Raw genomic sequence first — 23,065 nt, forward strand, 5'->3', positions numbered from 1 at the left:
GTTTCATGAATATCAGTTTACCCGGACGAATTCGGGACGGACCGCTAGTTTATCTATAATTTTCAAAACAACGTCTAGTTTTTAAGTTTTCAGTTGGATGAATAGGTAGTAGTTAAACATATAAGATATTTTATTACTAGTATAAAATCGTCTAATAAAGTTCAAGTGAAATTATTGTCTCTTCTGCACTCGACTTAATCTTTGAGGACTTTCTTTCGATTTCCCCAAAATAGGAGGTGTTTTTGTCATCATTTAAATAGAACGCGATTTTCCTTGTTTTTATTTACTCAGTTGCATCCGGTGTCGAATGCTGCATGCGAGCGCATATTTTCACAGATAAATTTAATAAAAACGGACCAAAGAAACTTGCAAAGAAACATCTAAGAGAAACAGATTTATAAACAAAAATGTGTCAGCAATTTTAAAAACAAAGCAAGGTGTTAAGGATGAAGGAGGTTGTGTAAATTTTAATCCTTCGAAAAGGATGTTAAAATATAACTCTAACATTTATTGTGAGGATGAATAAATAAAACACAGAAATAAAACGTGTTAAGAAAATCAGTATTTTTATTGGTATATCTGTCCTATGTAAGTCGGTATATTTCAGTATTTTTTTGAGGTGCCTCGGTATTTTTGTAAAATTTAATCTGGTCACACTGCTGAGCACAAAAATAATCGCTCCGGCTTTGTTTTCACAAATTCACTGATATTTCACATTAAAATAAAATGGACGAACCAGAGATTGATTTAGATGAATCGCTATTGCTGGGTGCAGTTGACGACACAGTTTGCAACATTTGCTGCGCCGAATTCCTCGACGTCGAAGACTTACAAACACACATCGTGCAAGTACACTTAACTGAGAAACGTAAGCTACGTTTTTGTGCAGAATGCATTAAAATATTTAGCGACGTCGAAAAGTATATGACCCACATGTTGTACGAACATCTCGCGACGCTAGAATGTTGCAAGCATTGCTACCGCCTGTTCCCGGACATGAAAACCAAAATGTTGCACGAGAGGAAACACAAATACCGCAGCAAGAAGGAGATATTCTGTTCGCAATGTAACGAGTGTTTCAATGATCAGGTCTTTCTAGAACGACACGAATTTGACGCGCATTTGGACTGTGAAGGCATTATGTTGAACCACGGGTTTCCGATACTATCATCACTACTGAACATGAACGTACGTAGATTCTTGACTAGTTACAACGAAGATACGACGTATGTTTGTGCGCGGTGTCAGTTTACGACAATCAGTATGGAAGCGTACTTAAACCATATCAAGTTGACTGACTGCAAGACGTTTGCTTGCAACATCTGCCTCAATGTGTACTTGCGAAAAAAGAACCTCATACGTCACTTTCTGTCTCGACACGGCCTTACAGATAAACACAATATAATGGAATGTCCCAAATGTCAGGTAATGTACACTCGAAGCGCACTACAAGTTCACGAAAAGACGTGTAGCGTGCTGAAGTGCTTAGAATGCAATATATCATTTAATTCCGTCAGTGACATAACTGATCACAGGGTGCGTATACACCAAGAGTGCATTATGGTGGAACGATGCCGTTTCTGCAGTCGACAAGTTATTGGAACAGAAAATATGCAGAAACATATTGAACGAACACACCAGGGCACTCTACACTTATACAAATACAAGTGTGTGTACTGTGACTTGATATTCAACCATCCGAGAAAATTGTTCGCCCATTTTTACTCAAGTCACAAGGACTTACAACCCTACACTTGTAATATATGCAATAAAAATTTTCGCATCAGAAAGAATTTTGCAAAGCATGTGCGATATACGCATAATAATGTTGGGTTCTTGGAGTTCAATGAGAAGTTTCATGTTTCGTTCAGTGCGAAGAAATCAGATAAGTCATTTGTACCAAAGAGTATATATTTTAATTCAGTAGAGGTGAGTGATGAAGATGAGAAACCGGACATTACAAAAACAAAAAACCATGAGATAGCAACGGATAAAAATCCTAAAATTGAAGAAGGAACTACAGATATCGATGCAGCAGAGTCTAAAACAAATAAAAACGAAAAAACAAACCAAGAGATAGCAAGGGATAATAATCCTAAAATTGAGGAAGGAACTATAGATCTCGATGCAGCTGAGTCAAAAACAACAGATGAAAACAAAAATAAGAAACATGTACTAAGTAAAAGGAAAGCGAAGGATATTTCAAGAGAAAACATCGACTATTCTTCTGACGATTCCGATGTACCATTGCAGAAGTTTTGCAAACAGAGCGAGCTGGCTAATCAACGGCGACTAATTAACCGCGCGCCATGGAACGCCACGAAGAATAAAAAGATCAATCGACCGCAGAATAAGTTCATATGTGAGAAATGCAACAAAAATTGCTACACGTCACAGAACTTTCAACACCACAAGAGTTTGCACGCTAAAAACAGTAGGAAGAGGTGTATCAAATGTGACGCTAAGTTCAGAACGGAATCGGCTTTAAAAGAACACATAGACGAGAAACATATGAACTCCACGCTCACAGATACACTTAAAAAAATATTGGAACGGCAGAAACAGCAATCGGTTAAGAATAAAGAGGAGATATCTAGACAAAATAGGTTTAAAGTTTCTTTAAAAAAAGTTGTTTGTGTTGACAGCGAGACATCAGCTACTATGACGCGGGTAACAGATAGCGCGAACAAATCCAAAAAGGTATCTGTGAAGAATTTCATTGAGAACTTCATGCCTGATCATGATGGTGTGCGGGTCAAAGACTGTGTCACAATGAAAGTCACAAATAACATCAAACCACCCACAATAACTCTAAAACGTTGTGATTTACGCGAAACGAATTACACGCGGGGCTTGAAAAAACCCGTTCAATTCAAATATACCACAACAGAACATAGCAAAGTCGACGTAAAACTAGTGTACCGAGAACCTAAACGTGCAAATTTGAATTATGGTGATAAATTATGTACTCTATATAAACCGACCACAGTATTGAACGAAGATCACGCTTATTGTGACGAATATCAGCACAACAATGATTTTGTCAATAATAATGATGAAGATACCAACAATGATGATTATACAAATCATGATGATTATACCAATCATGATTTTACTAATCATGATGATTATACAGTTGATTATAAGACGCAGCAGATCCCAGACGTAGCGGAAGAGGTAATGTTAGCTACGGAGGAAGTCAAACCACACAACACAATCACGGTATCCAGTGTGCCGAACGAATATAAGTCGATTCGTATAGGCACATTGCAATCTCAAGCTCCATACTACAAGATATTAAAAATAGACGATATTTTAAATGGTGAGAAACAAGAAATTCAACAAGACGGTAAGTATGTAAATCTGCCTGATGGTACACAGTTAGTTGCAGTGAATCCGTTAGCACATTTAATTGATGCGGAGGGCTTAAAGAAAAAGATGCCTAAAAAGTACTATAAGCCGAAGAAAAAAGATATAGGAGAGGCCATATCGAAATTTTTAACGTCAACTCCACATAAGAAGAAATCAAGAAAAAGAAGTTCGAATAAATTAAAAGATTTTAAATGCGTGTAAAAGTTCTAATCTATACTTTTATTGTCTATACTAATATTATAAAGCCGAAGAGTTTGTTTCTTTGTTTGAACGCGCTAATCTCAGGAACTACTAGTCCGATTTGAAAAATTATTTCAGTGTTAGATAGCCCATTTATCGAGGAAGGCTATAGGCTATAAATCATCACACTAAGATCAATAGGAGCGGAGCAAAGCGGGTGAAAACGCGGGGCACAGATAGTCATGTTTAATAGTTAAATTGTATGTTTTAGGTATCTATGTTTTGTAATTGCTTTGTGTCTGCCTTTTTTTTGATGTAATATAAATAAACTATAGCCTTATGTTATCCTGGAATAACTTAGTTATATTTACCGCACAAATAATTTTTTCTTTATTGGTTAATTAGTTTTTGAGTTATAATCATGCTGTAAAATAATAGGTATACATAAAAATTTCTGGCACATATTTATTTCATCACATCACTAAAGTAAGTCGAAATAATGTAATAATAAGTAAATATTTTGCTGTTGAATCAATTCTTTCTGTAAAATAAAGGGTAAAAAAATTTCTGGTAATCATGTTAGTAAAGTAAATCAGAAATACTGAAATAATATTTTGTTATGGTTTAAAATCAAACTTGATGTATACGACATTATTTAACTCTAGTTGATATTCTTTTGTAAATAGCAATTATTGTGGATTTTTGAAGTGAAACAATTGTTAACCAATATTCAAAAATTCTAAATCATTAAAATCTGTTCAGCCATTCTTGTGTTATAGTGTAACAATGTAACTAACACTAATTTCAATATATTTTTAATATATTATCTATTTTTAAATGAAATGAAATGAAATTTTCAAAATTTATTTTTAAAAGATTAATATAATGTATCACTCTAGTATAAACTTCTAAATCTATACTAATATTATAAAGAGGAAAGGTTTGTATGTATGTATGTAGGTATGGTTTTCACGCATAAACTACTGAACCGATTACAATGAAATTTAGCACACATATAGAGGGTAACTTGGATTAACACATAGGATAGGTTAGGAAACTATGCGGGTTTTCCTTTGAAAACGCGGGCGGAAATCTTACTTTGTATTTTCAACTACATGCTTAATTTGACCGGGCTATCTAGTTGAATGACAATGTTCTAATGTAGGTATGTAAAATTGGAAATCGCTTACTTTGATAATTAGGTGTTTTAAAAAGTGTTTTATTTTCAAAGTCAAGAAGAATGTAATGCATGCATAAGAATTATAAATTACTAAATTTCCGCCCGCGGCTTCGCCCGCGTTTGCAAAGGAAAACCCGCATAGTTCCCGTTCCCGTGGGATTTCCGGCATAAAAACTATGTGTTAATCCAAGTTACCCTCTGTATCTGTGTTAAATTTCATTGTAATCGGTTCAGTAGTTTTGACGTGAAAGAGTAACAAACATCCATACATCCATACTTACAAACTTTCGCCTTTATAATATTATATATTAGTTATTAGATTAGATTGAATTATAAAAAAGCATTCATTTGGTATGCAAGAATTTCTCTAGGTGCCTATAAGTATGACTTTGTACATTTCATATCTGTTTAAAATTTCAGTTCGGGTGTTTTTCATTATTGTTAAAATATTTTCGCTCAATGCGTAGAATTTAGATGTAAATCTATACTAATATTATAAAGCTGAACAGTTTGTTTGTTTGTTTGTTTGTTTGAACGCACTAATCTCGGGAACTACTGGTCCGATTTGAAAAATTCTTTCGGTGTTAGATAGCCCATTTATCGAGGAAGGTTATAGGCTATATTTCATCACGCTACGGGCAACAGGAGTGGAGCCACGGGAGTGAAACCGCGCGGAGCAGCTAGTTGTAAATAAATTTAGAAAATAAGTACTTACTGTAACTGTAACATCGGGAACAGTAAATAAATGTTATTCATCCACAACTATGTTTTATTTATTTCTGTAATTGTATAGAAATTGTCTAAATAGTCCTACTACCTATCCTACTTCTTACTAATCCTAATAATATATTATAAATGCGAAAGTTTGTGAGGATGGATGTAGTTACATACATGTAACTACATATATGTTTGTTACTCTTTCACGCAAATACTACTGAACTTGATTAACATATTATAAGATAGAAGTTTTATCGCGGTAATTCCGCAGGAACGGGAACTAAGCAAAAGCCGCGGGCGGAATGCTAGTCTGAGTCTGACTAAGATTAGGAGTGCAAAAGTGTCATGATGAATTAATGTATGTTTGTAGGTTTTCATACGAAAACTACTTCACAGGTTTTGATGACACTTGACAGGGATGTAGCTTATGTACCAGTATACCATTTAAGGTATAGAAATATTTTGTCCGCGGGTGTTATCATTCTGCACAGCTACTAATTCTTGTAAAAAAAATCGAATAGCATACTATATAAAACACCTATTAGATCAATGGTAGGTAAACAATACGATAGGTGAACTATTTAGCTAATTGAAAATTATACAAATATAATTAACAATAATATGTATGTAAATTCAAGTCTAATCGTAGGTACCTATAGGAGGTAGCAACGTTGACAAGGGAGAATTTTAGAATACTTGGTTCTTTGATACCTATACTGTTTCTCTTCCAATTTCGGTTAGAGGTAGGGCTGTCTGGCTGGCCGCAGTGGTTGCGTTTATTAGTGCGCATCTTATCTGCACAGCCCCCCTAGCCAAGTGGCTTTCTGTTAGCGTAGCGTTCAATAGAATAGACTACGGATGTATGAGATTGACGTAAGCTGTAGATAAAGACGTAAGCTGTAGATAAACGTATCTACAGCTTACGTCGATCTCATACATTCGTAGTCTATTCTATTGAACGCTACGCTAACAGAAAGCCACTTGGCTAGGGGGCATTACCGTCTTTACCAAAGGGGCACAGGGGGCCAGTGCCCAGGGCCCCCCATCGTCTGGGGGCCCCCCTGGAGGAGATGACAGACAATTTTTCTCACATAAATCTCAAAATTCTCGTTGCCAGAACGTCAGATCATTTTCAGAATTATTCGAATCAAAACATCTATGTATAGGAATAATTCGAGTGATTCGAACAACATTATAATTAAATTATCAGACATTAAATGTCAAAATAAATAATTAAATAAATAATTAATTGTAAATAAATAAAGTAACTAATTAAGTAAATAAATAATTCGAGTAAATTTTATAAATTATAAATTCGAACACGAACATCGAACACGAACACGAACATCAAACACAAACTTCAAACACGAACACAAACTTCAAACACGAACACGAACATCAAACACGAACACGAACATCAAACCCGAACACGAACATCAAACACGAACACGAACAAGAACATCAAACACGAACATCAAACACGAACACGAACATCGAACACGAACACGAACACGATCACGAACACGAACACGAACATCGAACACGAACACGGACATCAAACACGAACACGAACTTCGAACACGAACACGAACATCGAACACGAACACGAACATCAAACACGAACATTGAACACGAACATCAAACACGAACATCAAACACGAACACGAACAGCGAACACGAACACGAACACGAACACGAACACGAACACGAACACGAACACGAACACGAACACGAACACGAACACGAACACGAACACGAACACGAACACGAACACGAACACGAACACGAACACGAACACGAACACGAACACGAACACGAACACGAACACGAACACGAACACGAACACGAACACGAACACGAACATCAAACACGAACACGAACATCAAACACGAACACGAACATCGAACACGAACATCGAACACGAACATCAAACACGAACATCAAACACAAACACGAACATCAAACACGAACACGAACATCGAACACGAACACGAACATCGAACACGAACACGAACACGGACATCGAACACGAACACGAACACGAACACGAACACGAACACGAACATCGAACACGATCATCGAACACGAACACGAACACGAACAACGAACATCGAACACGAACACGAACTTCGAACACGAACACGAACATCGAACACGAACACGAACATCGAACACGAACACGAACTTCGAACACGAACACGAACATCAAACACGAACACGAACATCAAACACGAACACGAACATCTAACACGAACACGAACATCGAACATGAACACGAACATCGAACACGAACACGAACACGAACACGGACATCGAACATCAAAAACGAACATCAAACACAAACACGAACACGAACACGAACACGAACACGAACACGAACACGAACACGAACACGAACACGAACACGAACACGAACACGAACACGAACACGAACACGAACACGAACACGAACACGAACACGAACATCAAACACGAACATCAAACACGAACATCAAACACGAACATCAAACACGAACATCAAACACGAACATCAAACACAAACACGAACATAGAACACGAACACGAACATCGAACACGAACACGAACACGAACACGAACACGGACATCGAACACGAACACGAACACGAACACGAACACGAACAACGAACATCGAACACGAACACGAACTTCGAACACGAACACGAACATCGAACACGAACACGAACATCGAACACGAACACGAACTTCGAACACGAACACGAACATCAAACACGAACACGAACATCAAACACGAACACGAACATCTAACACGAACACGAACATCGAACATGAACACGAACACGAACATCTAACACGAACACGAACATCGAACATGAACACGAACATCGAACACGAACACGAACACGAACACGGACATCGAACATGAACATCAAAAACGAACATCAAACACAAACACGAACACGAACACGAACACGAACACGAACACGAACACGAACACGAACACGAACACGAACACGAACACGAACACGAACATCAAACACGAACATCAAACACGAACATCAAACACGAACATCAAACACGAACATCAAACACGAACATCAAACACGAACATCAAACACGAACATCAAACACAAACACGAACATAGAACACGAACACGAACATCAAACACGAACACGAACACGAACACGAACACGAACACGAACACGAACACGAACACGAACACGAACACGAACACGAACACGAACACGAACACGAACACGAACACGAACACGAACATCAAACACGAACATCAAACACGAACATCAAACACGAACATCAAACACGAACATCAAACACGAACATCAAACACAAACACGAACATAGAACACGAACACGAACATCGAACACGAACACGAACACGAACACGAACACGGACATCGAACACGAACACGAACACGAACACGAACAACGAACATCGAACACGAACACGAACTTCGAACACGAACACGAACATCGAACACGAACACGAACATCGAACACGAACACGAACTTCGAACACGAACACGAACATCAAACACGAACACGAACATCAAACACGAACACGAACATCTAACACGAACACGAACATCGAACATGAACACGAACACGAACATCTAACACGAACACGAACATCGAACATGAACACGAACATCGAACACGAACACGAACACGAACACGGACATCGAACATGAACATCAAAAACGAACATCAAACACAAACACGAACACGAACACGAACACGAACACGAACACGAACACGAACACGAACACGAACACGAACACGAACACGAACACGAACACGAACATCAAACACGAACATCAAACACGAACATCAAACACGAACATCAAACACGAACATCAAACACGAACATCAAACACGAACATCAAACACAAACACGAACATAGAACACGAACACGAACATCAAACACGAACACGAACACGAACACGGACATCGAACACGAACACGAACACGAACACGAACACGAACACGAACACGAACACGAACACGAACATCGAACACGAACATCGAACACGAACACGAACACGAACAATGAACATCGAACACGAACACGAACTTCGAACACGAACACGAACATCGAACACGAACACGAACATCGAACACGAACTTCGAACACGAACACGAACATCAAACACGAACACGAACATCAAACACGAACACGAACATCTAACACGAACACGAACATCGAACATGAACACGAACATCGAACACGAACACGAACACGAACACGGACATCGAACACGAACATCAAAAACGAACATCAAACACAAACACGAACATAGAACACGAACACGAACACGAACACGATCACGAACACGAACACGAACATCAAACACGAACATCAAACACGAACATCAAACACAAACACGAACATAGAACACGAACACGAACATCGAACACGAACACGAACACGAACACGGACATCGAACACGAACACGAACACGAACACGAACACGAACACGAACACGAACACGAACACGAACACGAACACGGACACGAACATCGAACACGAACATCAAACACGAACATCAAACACAAACACGAACACGAACATCTAACACGAACACGAACATCGAACATGAACACGAACATCGAACACGAACACGAACACGAACACGGACATCGAACACGGACATCGAACACGACCATCAAAAACGAACATCAAACACAAACATCGAACACGAACATCGAACACGAACACGAACACGGACATCGAACACGAACATCAAACACAAACACGAACATAGAACACGAACACGAACACGAACACGAACACGAACACGAACACGAACACGAACACGAACACGAACACGAACACGAACACGAACACGAACACGAACACGAACACGAACACGAACACGAACACGAATACGAACATCAAACACAAACACGAACATAGAACACGAACACGAACACGAACACGAACACGAACACGAACACGAACACGAACACGAACACGAACACGAACACGAACACGAACACGAACACGAACACGAACACGAACACGAACACGGACATCGAACACGAACATCAAACACGAACATCAAACACAAACACGAACATAGAACACGAACACGAACATAGAACACGAACACGAACACGGACATCGAACACGAACACGAACACGAACACGAACACGAACACGAACACGAACACGAACATCGAACACGAACATCGAACACGAACACGAACATCGAACACGAACACGAACTTCGAACACGAACACGAACACGAACATCGAACACGAACACGAACACGGACATCGAACATCAAACACAAACACGAACATAGAACACGAACACGAACATCGAACACGAACACGAACACGAACACGGACATCGAACACGAACACGAACACGAACACGAACACGAACACGAACACGAACACGAACACGAACACGAACACGAACATCGAACACGAACATCGAACACGAACACGAACACGAACACGGACATCGAACACGAACACGAACACAAACTCGAACATAGAACACGAACACGAACATCGAACACGAACACGAACACGAACACGAACATGAACACGAACACGAACATCGAACACGAACATCGAACACGAACACGAACACGGACATCGAACACGAACACGAACACGAACACGAACACGAACACGAACACGAACACGAACACGAACACGAACACGAACACGAACACGAACACGAACACGAACACGAACACGAACACGAACATGAACACGAACACGAACACGAACACGAACACGAACATCGAACACGAACACGAACATCAAACACAAACACGAACATAGAACACGAACACGAACACGAACATAGAACACGAACACGAACACGGACATCGAACACGAACACGAACACGAACACGAACACGAACACGAACACGAACACGAACACGAACACGAACACGAACACGAACATCGAACATCGAACATCGAACACGAACACGAACATCGAACACGAACACGAACTTCGAACACGAACACGAACACGAACATCGAACACGAACACGAACACGGACATCGAACATCAAACACAAACACGAACATAGAACACGAACATCAAACACAAACACGAACATAGAACACGAACACGAACATTGAACACGAACACGAACACGAACACGGACATCGAACACGAACACGAACACGAACACGAACACGAACACGAACACGAACACGAACACGAACATCGAACACGAACATCGAACACGAACACGAACACGAACACGGACATCGAACACGAACACGAACACAAACTCGAACATAGAACACGAACACGAACATCGAACACGAACACGAACACGAACACGAACATGAACACGAACACGAACACGAACACGAACATCGAACACGAACATCGAACACGAACACGAACACGAACACGGACATCGAACACGAACATCGAACACGAACACGAACACGAACACGGACACGAACACGAACACGAACACGAACACGAACACGAACACGAACACGAACACGAACACGAACACGAACACGAACACGAACACGAACACGAACACGAACACGAACATGAACACGAACACGAACACGAACACGAACACGAACATCGAACACGAACACGAACATCAAACACGAACACGAACATCAAACACGAACACGAACATCAAACACGAACACGAACATCAAACACGAACACGAACATCAAACACGAACACGAACATCGAACACGAACACGAACATCGAACACGAACACGAACACGAACACGGACATCGAACACGAACACGAACACGAACACGAACACGAACATCGAACACGAACACGAACATCAAACACGAACACGAACACGAACACGAACATTGAACACGAACACGAACACGAACACGGACATCGAACACGAACACGAACACGAACACGAACACGAACACGAACACGAACACGAACACGAACATCGAACACGAACATCGAACACGAACACGAACACGAACACGGACATCGAACACGAACACGAACACAAACTCGAACATAGAACACGAACACGAACATCGAACACGAACACGAACACGAACACGAACATGAACACGAACACGAACACGAACATCGAACACGAACACGAACACGAACACGGACATCGAACACGAACATCGAACACGAACACGAACACGAACACGGACACGAACACGAACACGAACACGAACACGAACACGAACACGAACACGAACACGAACACGAACACGAACACGAACACGAACACGAACACGAACACGAACATGAACACGAACACGAACACGAACACGAACACGAACACGAACATCGAACACGAACACGAACATCAAACACGAACACGAACATCAAACACGAACACGAACATCAAACACGAACACGAACATCAAACACGAACATCAAACACGAACACGAACATCAAACACGAACACGAACATCAAACACGAACACGAACATCAAACACGAACACGAACACGGACATCGAACACGAACACGAACACGAACACGAACACGAACATCGAACACGAACATCAAACACGAACACGAACACGAACACGAACACGAACACGAACACGAACACGAACACGAACACGAACACGAACATCGAACACGAACACGGACATCGAACACGAACACGAACACGAACACGAACACGAACATCGAACACGAACATCGAACACGAACATCGAACACGAACACGAACATGGACATCGAACACGAACATCAAACACGAACATCAAACACAAACACGAACATAGAACACGAACACGAACATCGAACACGAACACGAACACGAACATCGAACACGAACACGAACACGAACATCGAACACGAACACGAACACGGACATCGAACACGAACACGAACACGAACACGAACACGAACATGAATATCGAAAACGAACATCGAACACGAACATCGAACACGAACACGAACACGAACAACGAACATCGAACACGAACACGAACTTTGAACACGAACACGAACATCGAACACGAACACGAACTTCGAACACGAACACGAACACGAACACGAACATAGAACACGAACACGAACACGAACACGAACATCGAACACGAACACGAACACGAACACGAACACGAACACGAACACAAACACGAACACGAACACGAACACGAACACGAACACGAACACGAACACGAACACGAACACGAACACGAACATCGAACACGAACATCGAACACGAACATCGAACACGAACATCGAACACGAACACGAACACGAACACGAACACGAACACGAACATCGAAAACGAACATCGAACACGAACATCGAACACGAACACGGACATCGAACACGAACATCAAACACGAACATCAAACACAAACACGAACATAGAACACGAACACGAACATCGAACACGAACACGAACACGGACATCGAACACGAACACGAACACGAACACGAACACGAACACGAACACGAACACGAACACGAACACGAACACGAACATCGAAAACGAACATCGAACACGAACATCGAACACGAACACGGACATCGAACACGAACATCAAACACGAATATCAAACACAAACACGAACATAGAACACGAACACGAACATCGAACACGAACACGAACACGGACATCGAACACGAACACGAACACGAACACGAACACGAACACGAACACGAACACGAACACGAACACGAACACGAACATCGAAAACGAACATCGAACACGAACATCGAACACGAACACGGACATCGAACACGAACATCAAACACGAACATCAAACACAAACACGAACATAGAACACGAACACGAACATCGAACACGAACACGAACACGAACACGGACATCGAACACGAACACGAACACGAACACGAACACTAACACGAACACGAACACGAACACGAACATCGAACACGAACATCGAACACGAACACGAACATCGAACACGAACACGAACACGAACACGGACATCGAACACGAACACGAACACGAACACGAACACGAACATGAATATCGAAAACGAACATCGAACACGAACATCGAACACGAACACGAACACGAACAACGAACATCGAACACGAACACGAACTTTGAACACGAACACGAACATCAAACACAAACACGAACATAGAACACGAACACGAACATCGAACACGAACACGAACACGAACACGAACACGAACACGAACACGAACACGAACACGAACACGAACACGAACACGAACACGAACACGAACATCGAAAACGAACATCGAACACGAACATCGAACACGAACACGGACATCGAACACGAACATCAAACACGAACATCAAACACAAACACGAACATAGAACACGAACACGAACATCAAACACAAACACGAACATAGAACACGAACACGAACATCGAACACGAACACGAACACGAACACGGACATCGAACACGAACACGAACACGAACACGAACACGAACACTAACACGAACACGGACATCGAACACGAACACGAACACGAACACGAACACGAACACGAACACGAACACGAACATCGAATATCGCATAGTTAACGTTCCCGTGGGATTTCCGGGATAAAACCTATCCCATGTCCTTTCTCGGGTATCAAAATATCTCTATACCAAATTTCATGCAAATAGGTTCAGTAGATAAGGCGTGATTGAGTAACAGACAGACAGACAGAGTTACTTTTGCATTTATAATATTAGTATGGATGACTTTTTTTTAAACGTTGCTAGCTCCCGTAGGTACTATAAGCGTAGTAACTATTAAGTAATGTGTCTCTAAACTTAGACATAGATACATGTGGGTGGTGTCATATGAAATTAATTATAAAACAGGCGCCACAGTCTATTAATAGAAGATTCCCACACAACTTCATCCAAGTGTAAATTAATATACCTCAATCTCCTGAATATTCATTATCTTAATCAGTATAAAACCGCGAAAATGTCTTGCAACCTCACATTCACAATCTTCCCTCGACACAATGAAGGTACAAATCGTTCTGTTGTCTTTGGTACTGCTGGTGAGAGCGGAACCGAATGTGTACTGTGGGCGGCGTCTGGCGATGGCGCTGGCGATGGTGTGTGGATATGACGAGAAGCGAGACAACGGTTGGCTGCTAGACAGGAGTCAGAACAGTCCTTATGTGACAAAACCTTGGCTAAGGGAAACTACTGGAGTAGGCTTAGCATTGGATACTGAATCGAATTATAAGACTGAAAATGCCTGGTTGGCACTACCAGCTCGACATAACAAAGCAGACAAGCTCGTAGGGCCCTGGCTAGCACTGGAGACGGGAGCGAGTCACAAAGCGCCCTGGTTGGCGCCGCACGAGGCGCGAACTGCCAGTCGCGGTAAACGGCAGATCGTCATGGAGTGCTGTCTGAAGGCCTGCTCTGAAGATGAGTTATTGTCGTATTGTTAATAATGTAACCAAAGATGTTTGTAAATAATTGTAGGTATATGTATGTCAGAATAAAATATCATGAGACTAATAATAATGTTTTCATTTGTTTACTTATTTACTTTTCATTTTACTTTCGATGTAGGTGATAAGTCATGAGTCTACGAATTATGGGGTTATTGTAAATTTGCCACAAAGTTAATTCGTCACGTTTTTAAAACTCCATACATTGAAAGTAAATTCGTCACATGCCTTAAAAAGTATGTGTAAGTTCGTCACAGGTATATTCGGGTTATTGTAAATTTGCCACAAGTACTAAAGTACCGCCAGCAAGCAAGGCAAGTGAATTATACCTTTCAGCCTGCGATGAAACCAGCAATATAATGATTTACATTTTAATATTACAGTCATCATTCACATAAGGTAAATTCATCAATAACATAAGGTAAATTCATTATTGAGTCAAATTGATTTGCGCTTTTTAAAAGTTTGAAATGATTTTTTATGTATTAGAATTTTTATTTTTATGGAAAACGAAAGTTGACTTATAAAAATAATTAATGTGATTTTAACTGTGATTTATTAAGTGTCATGATCATGAAACGCGCTAGTCTATTTGAGTTTTGATTTTTATTTGCTTTGTGTTTTTCGAATATTATAGGATATGATTTAAGTAAAGTAAGAGCAATATCTTTACTTGTTAAAATAAAAGAATAATATTTTATCCTTATTTTTAGGATCCTTATCCTTAGGATTGTTATAAATTTTGTAGAGCCGCTTTTAGTTCATTGTATTTTAAAAATATTTATAGAGAGAACTGTGATTTTTACGATTACCTATGTAGAATAATATAGATGTTAAGTAATATTTTTTATAACTTTTGTATATTTTTAGAACATTCAGGGTGTAAGTGACAGTCTTTCGAAAACTTTTACCATGGACTCAGGTCATCTTTCTGAGCAACTTTCCCAAAGAAACCATATTGCGGAAATGAAAAAAAAATTCGGCTTCCCATACAAAATTTTCGAGTGAGATGCTAATTTTGTATGGGAGGTTGAAATTTTTTTTTTCATTTCCACAATATGCTTTCTTTGCGAAAGTTGCTCAGAATGATTCCATGGTTAAAGTTTTCGGGAGGCTGTCCCTTACACCCTGTATACAAAATAGGTGAAAAATATTTTATACTTATTTTTATACGATTGTGATAAATATTATAGAGCCGCTCTCATTTCATTACATTTTAAAAATATTTATAGAGAGAACTGTGATTTTTACCATTACCTATGTAGAATAATGTAGATGTTAAGTAATACTATTTATAACTGCTGTGAATTTTTAGAACATATACAAAATAGATGTTCCTTGGTTTTTAGCAAAATTTATCTTTGTTATGCTTTTCCTTATGTTTTTACAAAGTCCATTCAACCAAATCCAAAATCTAAAACTGATTAAGAAATAAACATTTTAAATTAATTTATTGTTTAATTTTTTTGCTATCTGTACTTAAATTATCGATGTGACGAATTTACAATACTTGATATTAAATCGTGACGAATTAACTTTAAAAAAATAAAAGTGTGGCAAATTTACACATACTTTTTTATGTGACGAATTAACTTTGTGGCAAATTTACAATAACCCGAATTATGCTACTGTAGTCAGGGCCCGATTTAAATTTCTGCCGCCCATTAAATTTCAATGATGTGAAATTTAATTGATTTGTTTTTTAAATAATTAAAATATTTCATGTACCTATTGCAAATAATTTATTACATAAGTATATTATTTATGTACTTTAATCCATACTAATATTATAAATGCGAAAGTAAGTCTGTCTGTCTGTCTGTTACTCAATCACGCCTTAACTACTGAGCCAATTTGCATGAAATTTGGTAGGTATAGAGATATTTTGATACCCGAGAAAGAACATAGGCTACTTTTTACCCCGGGACATAGGATAGGTTTTATCCCGTTAATCCCATGGGAACGGGAACTATGCGGGTTTTTCTTTGACTGCGCGGGCGAAGCTGCGGGTGGAAAGCTAGTATTATATAAAAAAATATTTATTATTGTTCTTAGAACTACCAGGGCCGTCTTAGACTATGCCGGGGCCCTTGGGCACACAAGAATTGGGGGCCCTTTGAAACCAAACTATGTTCGTGTTTGATGTTCGTGTTCGATGTTCGTGTTCGTGTTTGATGTTCGTGTTCGTGTTTGATGTTCGTGTTCGTGTTCGTGTTCGTGTTCGTGTTCGCTGTTCGTGTTCGTGTTCGTGTTCGTGTTCGTGTTCTTGTTCGTGTTCGTGTTCGTGTTCGTGTTCGTGTTCGTGTTCGTGTTCGTGTTCGTGTTCGTGTTCGTGTTCGAAGTTCGTGTTCGTGTTCGATGTCCGTGTTCGTGTTCGATGTCCGTGTTCGTGTTCGATGTTCGTGTTCGTGTTCGTGATCGTGTTCGTGTTCGTGTTCGATGTTCGTGTTCGTGTTTGATGTTCGTGTTCGTGTTCGTGTTTGTGTTCGTGTTCGTGTTCGTGTTCGTGTTCGTGTTCGTGTTCGTGTTCGTGTTCGTGTTCGTGTTCGTGTTCGGGTTCGTGTTCGTGTTCGTGTTCGTGTTTGATGTTCGTGTTCGGGTTTGATGTTCGCGTTCGTGTTTGATGTTCGTGTTCGTGTTTGATGTCCGTGTTCGTGTTTGAAGTTTGTGTTTGATGTTCGTGTTCGTGTTCGATGTTCGTGTTCGTGTTCGATGTTCGTGTTCGTGTTCGATGTTCGTGTTTGATGTTCGTGTTTGATGTTCGTGTTCGTGTTTGATGTTCGTGTTCGTGTTTGATGTTCGTGATCGTGTTCGTGATCGTGTTCGTGTTCGTGTTCGATGTTCGTGTTCGTGTTTGATGTTCGTGTTCGTGTTCGTGTTCGTGTTCGTGTTCGTGTTCGTGTTCGATGTTCGTGTTCGTGTTCGTGTTCGTGTTCGTGTTCGTGTTCGTGTTCGTGTTCGTGTTCGTGTTCGTGTTCGACAAATTATTCAATTTTTAAGAAATTCAATTAATTAATTTATGTTTATTTTTCTTTAATGTAGAAATTACTCAAAGACGTTTTTAATTTTTCCAAATCCTATTCCATTACTTCTAACAATATTATACAGGCGAATGTTTGTATGGATGTATGGATGTTTGTTACTCTTTCACGTAAAAACTACTGAACCGATTACAATGAAATTTAGCACACATATAGAGGGTAACTTGGATTAACACATAGGATAGTTTTTATACCGGAAATCCCACGGGAACGGGAACTATGCGGGCTTTCCTTTGCAAACGCGGGCGAAGCCGCGGGCGGATATCTAGTATATTATAAATGTGAAAGTTTGTGAGGAATGAGGATTGATGTATTTATGTGTATGTTTGTTACTCTTTCACGCAAATACTACTGAACCGATTACAATGAAATTTAGCACACGTATAGAGGGTAACTTGGATTAACACATAGGATAGGTGTTATCCCGGAAATCCCATAGGAACATAGAAACGATAACCGAAAGCATATAAAGAAAATAGACAAAAATCGATCACGAGGCGCGCTACGAACCTGCATCGCGTTGAATCTTTCTTTATTTATTATTTATTTATTATTTTACTTAAGATAGGGAAGCGCTTGACCACAATCACGCCTGATGGAAAGCTGAGATGCGGTCTAAGATGGTACGCGCTTCCCTAGTAGGTACCGGTTCACTCTTCGCTTGAAGACCCCCATATTGTATCTACTCGTCGGGGAACACAGATTCAGGAAGCGCGTACGTTCCAGTCCCTTGCGGTTCGAATGAAGAATGTAGAATAGAAAAGAAAAGAAAAGAAAAGAAAAAATGTTTATTTGGCAAAATAGTGAGACACAATACAGTAAAAGCATAAAAAAAAAGAATTACAAAAAAGAAATGAATAAACAATACAAAAACAAAAAATAAAACAATGTTAGATAAAAGTGCCCCCGTATCGCCAAAAAGGATCGAGTTCAGCATGTGCCAGGCATATGCCTGGCGCTGGTTTTCGACAAGATCCCTATGACCCGACTCACGGATGTGAGACGACGCAATGATAGTATATAATAGGTAAAATAGTGTTTATATTATGAAATGCATATGAGTGTGTGAAAATTATATATATAAATTATATATAGAATCGAACCGCTTAGTCCGTTGCATGAATTCGAATTCCTTAAAGGAATTCGAGAGTGACCTATTTTATATGCATAAAGTTAGTAGATGTCATGACATTATAGTATTGGAAATACCTAAATAATTAATTTTCTATCGAGTAATGTTCCTGAAAATATTCTATCAGCTTATTTGAAACTAGCTTCTGCCCGCGACTCCGTCCGCGCGGAAAAATTAAGAAAAATTAAGATTTATTTTTTTTCTACGTATTTTTCCGGGATAAAAAGTATCCTATTTTATGCCCAGGATAATAAGGAATAATTATACCAAGTTTCATCGAAATCGAACCGTTAGTTTTCACGTGATGCCTGAACATACAGACAGACAGACAGACAGACAGACAAAAAATTTTTTAATCACATATTTGGGCTTGGTATCGATCCAGTAACACCCCCTGCTATTTATTTTTTCAATATTTTCAATGTACAGAATTGACCCTTCTACAGATTTATTATAATATACTTAAGTATGTAAGTATAGATAATTATGAGATTTTGATACTTTTCGTCATTATATTTTTGAGGAAAATCTTTTAGAACACACAGATATGTGTGTCTGTGTGCTGTTCGTAATAATATTAAGAGGTCGTGTTTTTGCGCTAATTTAAAATACTTTATCAATACTTCTGTAGTTACGTTTTAGCCAATTTCTAATTTCATCCACACTTATTTATTTAATATTATAAATGCGAAACTAAGTCTGTCTGTCTGTCTGTTACCTACTCAATCACGCCTTAACTACTAAATCAATTTGCATGAAATTTGGTATAGAGATATTTTGATACCCGAGAAAGGACATAGGATAGGTTTTATCCCGGAAATCCTACGGGAACGGGAACTATGCGGGTTTTTCTTTGACTGCGCGGGCGATGTCGCTGGTGGAAAGCTAGTATTTTATATAAATAGGTACCTACGATTGGAATACTTAATACTTAGAATGTCTGTCATTTGTTATATAATTTTAGGACTTGATCAAAAATCAATAAGTACCTACTTGTAATAGGTTTAAAAAGTGAAAAATACGTAATAAGTTATCACATGAAAATTTATTCTTATTTTACATTCCTATCAACAAACATCTATTAGTAAATATTTCTTCTTTTTTGGTAATTCATGGGAGGAGGTATTCGAATATGCTCAACAGGGATTTAACAGTGTCTGTAAATGGCTTCAATACAATATTCTTACGTTAAACGTCACAAAAACCAAATATATGGCCTTTGCTCATAGATCTAAACTACTTCCATCGTCATCTTTTACTATTACAGCCCACTCATGTTCTTCAACTCTCTTAAATTGTCAATGTCCATCACTCGAGAGGGCTGAAACAGTTAAGTATCTTGGCATAACCGTTGATCAGATACTATCATTCAAACCACATATACCTAAACATACTCGTGAGCCGATTGCGTAAGTTAATTTTCATTTTTAAGGGTATAAGGCACATTGGTGATCAACAAGTGATCAAAATGGTATACTTCGCTTTAGGTAGTTCTATAATAAATTATTGCATCACATCTTGGGGCGGTAGTGCAAAGACTTACCTTTTAGAAATTGAGCGAGCCCATCGCTCAATTCTCAAAGTTGGGGCTGGTCTTCCATACCGATTCCCTACTACCGAGTTGTACAAAACGTGGGACGTATTGACTGTTAGGCAATCGTTTATCCTTCAAACTATAATAAAACAGCATACTCAACTAGATTTTGACGAAAACCTGCAATTTAGCCAACGCCGTAAAGATAAAGTACTTATGCCCGACGTCACAATTTAAAAGTTTTCATTCGCACAAATTTTTCTGTTTCATGGGTCCATTTCTTTACAACCAATTAAATAAAACCTTAAATATATATTCCCAAAATAAATATAAATGTAAATCAGCTGTAACTAATTATTTAAAATCCCTAGACTACCAACAAACTGAAGATCTTTTAATTACCAAAACCTAATTTTTCTCTTCCAGACTGTATCCTTCTGTACATGACGAACAAAAACACACATGAAAATATCTACGCTCAGACACACACACACACACACGCAGACACTTAAACACACACGCTGACACACACAAGCACACACAAATACAAACTTACATATTATACACGCGCACAAGTACATGCAAACACACACACAGATTTCACTAACACATTGGTCACGCATATTAGTATTAAGTTTCTATTGTTTTGTTTTTCTGTTCTTATTTTTTTAGTTAGTTATCACTTATCAGTAGTGTTATCCGCGAGGGGGGCTAGTGATCTGTACTACAGGTCTTTCACAGACCTATTTCAGACACTAGTCCTTCACAACGAACATGCTACATTTAAATACAGTTAGTTTGTAATAGTTTTTAAGCTGTTGTGAAGGCAATAAATGAACTTTTATTTTATTTTTTTTTATTTTTAGTAAATTCGATTTGATATTTTTTGTACAATTAAAACACATTTACTATCAGCAATATGTCATCAGTTCATCTTCAGAGCAGGCCTTCAGACAGCACTCCATGACGATCTGCCGTTTACCGCGACTGGTAGTTCGCGCCTCGTGCGGCGCCAACCAGGGCGCTTTGTGACTCGCTCCCGTCTCCAGTGCTAGCCAGGGACCTACGTGCTTGTCTGCTTTGTTATGTCGAGCTGGTAGTGCCAACCAGGCATTATCAGTCTTATAATTCGATTCAGTATCCAATGCTAAGCCTACTCCTACTCCATTTGTTTCTCTTAACCAAGGTTTTGTCACATAAGGAACGGCCTGACTCCTGTCCAACAACCAATCGTTGTCTCGCTTCTCGTCATATCCACACACCATCGCCAGCGCCGACGCCAGCCGCCGCCCACAGTACACATTCGGCTCCGCTCTCACGAGCAGTACCAAAGACAACAGAACGATTTGTACCTTCATTGTATCGAGGGAAGATGTGAATGTGAGGTTGCAAGACATTTTCACGGTTTTATACTTATTTAGATAATGAATATGCAGAGATTCATTGATATTTTACACCTGATTGGTTTTTTTGTGTGGGATTTGTCTAGGAATAGAAGTATATCCCGTCGATGCTTACGCCTACATAAGTAAT

The 23,065-nt window shown here is 39.3% G+C and overlaps 2 protein-coding genes across 2 annotated transcripts; one reads left to right on the forward strand and one right to left on the reverse strand.

Moving 5' to 3' along the window:
* Positions 1–664: 664 nt before the first annotated feature.
* On the forward strand, positions 665–4,453 carry LOC123704757 (zinc finger protein 91-like). Its single transcript, XM_045653245.1, has one exon. It carries the CDS (start codon positions 727–729, stop codon positions 3,571–3,573), a length of 2,847 nt encoding a protein of 948 aa, XP_045509201.1. The 5' UTR covers positions 665–726; the 3' UTR covers positions 3,574–4,453.
* A 17,990-nt stretch (positions 4,454–22,443) lies between these two features.
* Positions 22,444–22,929, reverse strand: LOC123704515 (bombyxin A-3 homolog). The gene has a single exon (XM_045652896.1). It carries the CDS (start codon positions 22,927–22,929, stop codon positions 22,444–22,446), a length of 486 nt encoding a protein of 161 aa, XP_045508852.1.
* Between the last annotated feature and the right edge of the window lie 136 nt (positions 22,930–23,065).

This window comes from Colias croceus, chromosome 30 (genome assembly GCF_905220415.1).
Source record: "Colias croceus chromosome 30, ilColCroc2.1".
Classification (NCBI taxonomy): Eukaryota; Metazoa; Arthropoda; class Insecta; order Lepidoptera; family Pieridae; genus Colias; species Colias croceus.

Bases quoted from the DNA above. Each gene is read 5' to 3' on its own strand.
- LOC123704757 (XM_045653245.1), top strand. From the start codon at position 727: ATGGACGAACCAGAGATTGATTTAGATGAATCGCTATTGCTGGGTGCA.
- LOC123704515 (XM_045652896.1), bottom strand. From the start codon at position 22,929: ATGTCTTGCAACCTCACATTCACATCTTCCCTCGATACAATGAAGGTA.